General features: G+C 42.2%; 1 protein-coding gene across 1 annotated transcript in view; it reads right to left on the minus strand.

Moving 5' to 3' along the window:
• The window catches only part of LOC107382370 (proton myo-inositol cotransporter), a 140,283-nt gene extending 133,546 nt beyond the window's left edge, over window positions 1–6,737 (minus strand). The window contains exon 1 of the mRNA XM_054739590.2: window positions 5,646–6,737. Within this exon, the coding sequence (XP_054595565.1) occupies window positions 5,646–6,210 (565 nt within the window). The 5' untranslated portion in view covers window positions 6,211–6,737. The remainder of the gene's footprint in view (window positions 1–5,645) is intronic.
• Between the last annotated feature and the right edge of the window lie 1,309 nt (window positions 6,738–8,046).

Here is an 8,046-nt window from a genome sequence, read left to right on the forward strand (position 1 = left end):
CATGCTCAGATCATTCCCTTCCCGCACTTGAACAATTGTTCCAAAATGAAAGTTTAACCCACATCTTTTTTCTCTGTGAATTCAATGCCGTTCAGCGAGTCTCAAATAAAAATTTGGGCATCTTACTGTAAAAAAATATATATCGTTAATGTAAAAAATAAACTCCAAATAAACTATGTTCACACCCAGAATCAAACTCAGGTCTTCTGCATGAGAATCAGACATCTTACAAGGTGAGCTACACACCAGTAATGTTCAAAGTTTCTATAACTTTTATATCCTTGATGACAGCTGAAACAACATCAAACCAAAGAACGGTTCGGAGCGAAAATGGCTATTTTGTTGCTAATTAGCAGGAAATATCTAGAAGAAAGTTCTACAGAAAGTAGCTAAGGGTCCTCAGAAATGTAGCTAGGTTCGTCACTAGGCGTTAGGAACAGCAACAAGTTGGCACTAACTCTCTCTCTGCTGCTAAAGCTACTGATGGCAAATGCTACGGGCGATGCCTGAGCGTGAACGTGCATGAAGCAGCCTGCTCGACCCGAGCATCTCTCTTTTTCTGTGATTTTACAGAAAAACAGGCAATCAGTAAAAATGCCAGGGCTCATTCTACAGGACCAGGGCATTGCAGGAGAATGTATGAAGAAGAAATGTATTATTTCTATACATGTTTTGGCTGTTAAACTTCCATAATGCCCCTTTAATGACTCAAATTCAGAGTTTAATTTTATTCTTTGGTATTAAAATTTTTATTTAAAAATGAGAGGACTCAGCCCTTCCTAGAGTCCTTTCATTAAGCTTCTTTGCAGTTTGTATAAAAGCGGCCCGAAGGCCCAGCTTTCTAAGTTACTCTTCAAAATTATGCAATCCATTTTAACCAGACACGGTGACAGCTGTTTCCTGTTATTACCTGCTGCCTTTTAGGTGTCAAGAACATTTTTGTAACTCATCAGTTTAACTAAACAAGAGCCAAAAATATTAGAGAGTAAATCCAATCTGCCACATGCACTATTGACTTCCTTAAATATTCAAGTGTTTTTGACTCAGTCGACATCTATATTCATCACAAGAAACCGGTAAATAAATAAAAAATGTAAATCAGACTGTTTAAATTATTCAGATTATCCTTATGCTGACATCTACCTACTAGCTACACAATAAGAGTGCCAGATGAGCACAAAAATCCCACAATAATCATCCTTCATTTTTGAGAATAATGATATGGAGTTATGGAAACAGTATTTGAAATATGTGGGAAAGAAGATAAATGCAAACCTCTTGGCTTTGTATTTATTTAAAAATAAAGCAAACTAGGAGAAAATGGTCCACATTACCTCCAAGATTCATTGGGAGCAGTGTTTACTATCCTCAGAGTAGGGGGGAGAAGGAAAGTCGAACCTTTAAAATCCATTTAACAACCTTCTCCCCCCCGAGGATCTAACACGAGTATAAATAAAAGTAGAAACATTGATCTCTGATTAAAGTTGCCTTCGCATTAGCATGCAGGAATACGTGAGCCATTATTTAAACAAGTGGGAAACAGGGTAAGGAACCCTGGTCCTGGAGAGCCACTATCCAGCACATTTTAGAGGTTGCCCTGCCTTAAAACACCTGATTTTAATCAGCAGGTGATTAAAAGGTCTGCAGAGCCTGATGAGCAGTTGAACAGGTGATTCAATTTGTTGAAGCAGGGCGACCTCTAAAACGTGCTGGATAGTGGCTCTCCAGGACCAGGGTTACCTACCCCTGCTATAACGAAATGGGTCCAGTTGAAATAATGACAGGGCAGAAAATCAGAGTTTGCTGTAAGATACGGGAAATAATTGCAAACAAAAAAGAAAAGGAGAACCAGCAACAAAACAAAAATCCATAAAGCTTTTTTCAGATAAGTGACGCTAAATGGGTGTTTAAAGGTGAATATAATAAAGAAGCCCTTCACAACATAAACTTACAACATTTTTATAAAACCAAAGGTAAATTTTTTGTTGAAGAGGTCCTCGTTTATTTAATACATTTGTAGTAGTCTTTAGTAGGACGTAAAGCACACCCCTGATTTCAAATAAAAAATTATCAGTCCGTTATTAGGGAACACAGATCAACACTGCAAAAATAGCATAGAACTGGCAAAAGAACTAAAAGAGATTACAATAGAAGATAACAACATACTCATTTCACATGATGTCACATCTCTGTTCACAAAAACACCAACCCAAAAAACCATAGACATAGTAGTTAACAGAATCAGACAGGACAAAACTTTACACAAAGGAACAAACCTCACAGCAGACGACATAGCACAACTGATAGGACTGGTAGCTAACTCCACTTACTTCACATACGATAACACAATATACAAACAACTGGAAGGCTTCGCCATGGGTAACCCGTTATCAGCCACTCCGTGCGAGTTTTTCATGGAAGACCTAGAACAAAAAGCCATAGCCACTGCCCCCCCCCCCCCCCCCCCCAAACTGCAAAATACAATTATGGAAATGCTACGTAGACGACATACTGGAAATCATACCAAAAGGACAAACAGAAACACTAACCCCGGGTTTCCACGGGAGCCGTCAGCAGCACGTTACTGCAGCAGCACGTGTTGCTCGCGCAAGCTGCTGCTTGGCCCTTCCCACGAGACGCGAAGCAGCAGGGGAGCAGCTGTCACCGACAGAGCACGAAGTCACACGAGTGACTTCGTCAGTAAACACAACAACAAGCAGGAGAAAACTACAACATGGTTTGTGTTTTATGTTCTGTCCATTTTATAATCGCCAATACGGACCTGAAAAACAAAGGAGACCGCTAGCTAGGTGATAACTTCTCACGGGGACACACAGTTAGTAACCTTTTTTAAAAGTAAAGCAACCGGAAGGCAGTACGTTCTTTATTCTGAAAATCTCGGTAGCTTCTCTCCATTTCCGCGTCCAATTTCCTGTCTTTCCTTCCCCACAAATGTCGAACTCGACCCGTTTCAGAGGCGTCGCGCGTAGAAAATAGAACCGGCGCGTAAAGGCCGCGACATGCTGCTCCTGAAACGCGGCTGACTCGCGCTGCTGATGGCTGCCGACGGCTCCAGTGGAAAAGGTTCTGTTGACCACAGCGGTTCCTATCAGCAGCTATGACGTGCTGCTGCAGTAACGTGCTGCTGACGGCTCCCGTGGAAAGCCGGGGTAACACAACACTTGAATAACATTGTCAACACAGGCAACATAAAGTTCACATATGAGTCAGAAACAGATGGCAGCATAGCATTTACAGACATGAAAATCACCAGACAGACCGACGGGACCCTAAACATAAACACATATAGAAAACCAACACACACAGACCAGTATTTATTATGGACATCAGAACACCCCACCATACACAAAATGTCAGTAATCAGAACACTATATCACAGAGCAAACATGGTAAGAGAAGAAAGAGACCGTAAACAAGAGGACAAACACATACAACACGCATTAATGACCTGCGGATACCTGACATGGGCAATAAACAAAGGAAAACAACAAACAACAACAGAAAGAAAAAAAACAACCAAATCAAAGAACCAGAAACCCAAAAAGACAAGAATCAAAACCAGCGATTACCTTACCATACATCAAAGGCATAACAGAAAAAATAAGAGCAACTATGAAAAAACACAACATAAACACACCAACAAAACCATACACAACAGTTAGAAACAGACTAGTACACCCAAAAGACGAGATACCAACTGGACTTAAATGTGGAGTCATTTACGAAATCCCATGTAAACTCTGCAATAAAACATACATAGGAGAAACCGGACGCCAACTCAACACACGAACAATACAACATAGAAAGGAGTGCGAGAAAGAGGCAAGTCGAAAACACACAAGAGCAGCAAAAGAAGAAGCAGAAAGTGCAATAAAGAAGTCAGCCATAACAGATCACTGCATAAGAGAACCATATAATGGACTGGAACAACACAAGGATCATAACCACCGAACAACAGAAATACAAAAGATGGATAAAAGAAGCTATCGAGATAAGGAGACGTGGATGTGGGACCATGAACAGGGACGATGGAGTTTACTCGTTGGATCGCGCATGGGACTGCATTGTCGGAGAGGGGAGAGCGGGCAGCAGAGGGCGACAACGTCCTCTGCTGCCCACTGATAAACAAAGAAGGAAGTGACGTCACCATCAGCATCAGCCTGATGAAGTTTGCAGCCGCAAACAAAGCGTTGCAGGTAATTAAAACCATTATGTGTTTTAAAATGAACTAAAAGATGGAATTAGAATTTCACCACAGCAAGAACACACCAAAGAAGCTTGCTTACTGGTTTAAGAGAAAATGGTGTTAATACCACCAACTACAAAAAGTCTAAATGTTGTGAAAAACCTCAAGGTTTCAAGCAAAAGCCACAATGTTGAGAGAAAAATTAAGATGCCATTACTAGTAATACTCTTAAACTGTAACACAACAAAAGCAGTTTACTCAGAGGCTTTGCGCTTGTTTGTTTTAACTGATGCTGTAAAGTTGGAGACTGAATTCTCTGGAACAGTCACAGCTTCTCTCTCACAGCAAAGTCGCAACTCCTTTGACTGTTAAATGAAACTCGACCAAAACTGCTGCCTGAGAGGAACTTTTTACATTCTCTTTTTTTAAATATGTGGTGATACGTTCAGGAAGAGTGGACTTGAACTGATATAGCTAAAGAAGTTCACACAACTGCTGAAAACTTGTTCCTCCAGATGAAATTTCCATCAATTAAACTGAGTTAACTCCTTAACAACACTCATTGCAGTAATAAGATTGGTTCAAAGACAAGCCACTCTCTTATTCTAGCCAACTATCCAAAAAGAACGTGTCTGTATCTCACACCTGAACCCTGGACATGGGTTTTAAATTTGCAGGAACATCAACAGTCCTAGTGGGATAATGGAGTTTCACATATTGGAGGAGATTACTAAATTGTTGTTTAAATTCTGCATCATCATCACCATCACCATCATCATCATCATCATCATCATCATCATCATCATCACCCAGCCCCATTGTCAACTTGAACCTACAGATAAATTCTCATTTCTAATTATATTCTGTTTTTCCATCCAGTTCCTCTATTTTTATTAATATATTGTTGCTCATCTATGCAAATATAAAATCACTCAATACAATACAAAATGTATTTCAAGAATTGCCGGAGGAAGCTAATTCAACAGGGCTCCTGAACTCAGTGTTATTGGGGTTCTGGTTGTGTTTTCACTGAGTAAACTATAAAGACTAGACATTAATGAATGTAATGTGCAGTCCTTTTGCTATTTGTGGCAGCATCCATGGGACTCAAATAACTTCCTTCACTACTTCAAAATAAGACACCCCGAAACATACCTCATCATCTCAGGATTATGGATTTACTAACAAAATTCTCCAGCAATGCTTAAGATGAGGTAGCACAGCTGAGACTATAAATATTGACTTTGTGTTAGATTAAGATTTATTTTATCCGCAATCCAAATGTACATGATCATCATGTCACAACTTGCCAATCAGATAATTATATTAAGTTAAAATGCAGTTTATAAATAACACATGAATATAATAATGTTTCCCCCATTGTCTGACTTATTCTCACAAAATAAAAACTTTGGGTTAATGCTCCATGACTTCTTACCCAGTCCCACTCCGACGATCAGCCTCCCGGCCAGGAGAACCTCTTTCCCCGGAGCGCTGCTCAGAACAATCCCCCCGACTGTGAAGAAGAAGCTGGCCAACAGGATGCACACTCTGCGCCCGAAGAGCCCGTTCAGGAAGCCGCCCAGCAGGGCGGAGAGCGCCGCCGCGGCCACAGTACTTGAGATGAGCACCTCCTGCCACAGGGCGCTCAGCTCCATCTCCCTCTTCAGCATCAGCATCGCCCCCGAGATCACCCCGGTGTCGTAGCCGAACAGGAACCCCCCCAGAGCGGAGAAAACCGCCAGCACGTAGACGAAGCCGGGTGTGACATCCTGCTGAAACTGCTTGCGGGCAGCCCTCTCCAGGTCCCCAGTGTTGGTAGACGAGGAGGCGGCTGGAGCCCCGGAGGCTCCGGCGGAAGCGCCCTGGCTGCAGATGCTGGCGCTGGACGGAGCCTTGATCAGACTCCGCTCTCCTCCGTCGCTGACTTTCTTCCAGCGCTCGCCCATCAGGTTGCTCATACTACGGAGGGTGTAGTCATGGTCGACCTGCTTCCGCGACATATGGGAGAGCAGAGCAGGGCGTGTGTTGGATGTGATGTTTTTGTTTCTTTGAGAGAGAAAAACAACAAGTAAAACTTGTAAAAATCTCCTCCTTTAAAAATGTGTAAAAGTGAGGTGAGGAAAGCGCTTTGGAGCTCGCTGGAGCGGTGTGTTTTCCGGTTCTGTGTTTAGAACATCTCCGTGGTCCTGATGAGAGAGTTGGAGAAGAGTGGAGAGGAAAGGTGAGATGGGAGGAGTGTAGTGGATCAGATCGTCATCACCAGCGTCGGCGTGACGCAGACAAACATTGTTTTGGAAACGTGGTGTTGAGACGGAGGGTCATGCGGTCAGGATTCTGCGTCTCGCTTTAATTACAGAGCTAATATACAAAAACGCTAATTAATGTTGTACAATTAATAAAAATACCATTTCAAAGTGGCACAATTCTACAATGGTTGTTGTTTTACAATTCTACTTAATGACACTGACTAATGTAAAAATCTGATTAATGATGTTTGGGTTCCTTATTCTTCGGATTTCTCTTGACACCAAACAGTGTTCTCCTTTTCCAAACTGGAGAATTGCTGCCTCCTACAGGACACACTTGGTATCACACGTTCAACTAAAACCGCCCCGCCCCCTGCTGTTTCTGTCTGTGGGTTTATTTTCTTCCAGTAATTGATCACACTGCCTCTGCTTCGTGATCACCTGTTCCAGACTGCCTTGTGTTTTAGGCCCTCCGTTCTTGTAATTGTTCAGATCCTTTTGTCATGATTAGAGATGAGGTAGAGGAGCATCCAAATGCTGGTGAGCTATGAGGCAGGTTACTGCTCCACCGTCCTATGGACCTACAACTGAAGAAGGCCCATGAATGACCGGGTCAAATAAGAGTCAAGCTGTTTTAATCTCATTGTGCCACTGAAATGATGGAATGCATTATGTAATATTAATATCACCCCACTGTAGAAACCTGGCACACTTATCGCAGGCATTGAGATAGTAGAACTGCAACAACTATGTTTTATATTGTCACCTTAAATATAAATATTCATGTAATGTTTAGTTAGCTGCTTATTGTTACAACGCAGGAAGAAGTGATTATTTTAGCCTGAAAACCTTACCAGTGAGGCGTCAAGGAGGCATCCTAACCAGATGCCTGATCCACCTCAACTGATTCATCTCAACGTGAAGGAGCAGTGGGTCTACTCCGAGCCCCTCCTGGGCTTCTCACCCTATCTCTAAGGGAGAGCCCAAACACCCTGCGGAGAAAACCAACTTTGGTTGCTTATATCTGCAATCTCGTTCCTTCGGCCGCAACAGAAAGCTTGGGACCATAGGTGAGGGTTGGAACACAGATCGCCTTCCAGCTCAGCTCTCTCTTCGCCACAACAGATCCGTACTACACCTGCAGCACCGATCCACCTATTTAATCTTGTGTTTTATCTTCTGTCTTTTGTGAACAAAACCCTAAAATAAACTTCTCCACTTGGGGCAGGACCTCATCCCTGACCCCAAGAAGGCATCCTACCCTTTTCTGACCCAAGACCATGGTCTTGGATTTAGAGGAGCTGATTCTCCTCCCAGCTGCTTCACACTTGACAGCAAACCGCTCCAGCAAAAGCTCCAGATCATGGTCTGATGAAGCCAACAGGACTAATATAACCATCCTATTTATACTTTGGCAAATGACAGTAGATTCGAGGCTAACACTACATCTTTTATTAAAAAATGTATCAGTTTCTGGTGTAAAACTCTTTTTTCCCTTTAAAACATTTCAGCAAAGACCTTTTCTTCTCATGTTTTCTTGCTTCAATACTAAAAAAATGATTAACTACATCCTGATTCCTCCATCCTGCT

Source organism: Nothobranchius furzeri, chromosome 1, assembly GCF_043380555.1.
Source record: "Nothobranchius furzeri strain GRZ-AD chromosome 1, NfurGRZ-RIMD1, whole genome shotgun sequence".
Taxonomy (NCBI): Eukaryota; Metazoa; Chordata; class Actinopteri; order Cyprinodontiformes; family Nothobranchiidae; genus Nothobranchius; species Nothobranchius furzeri.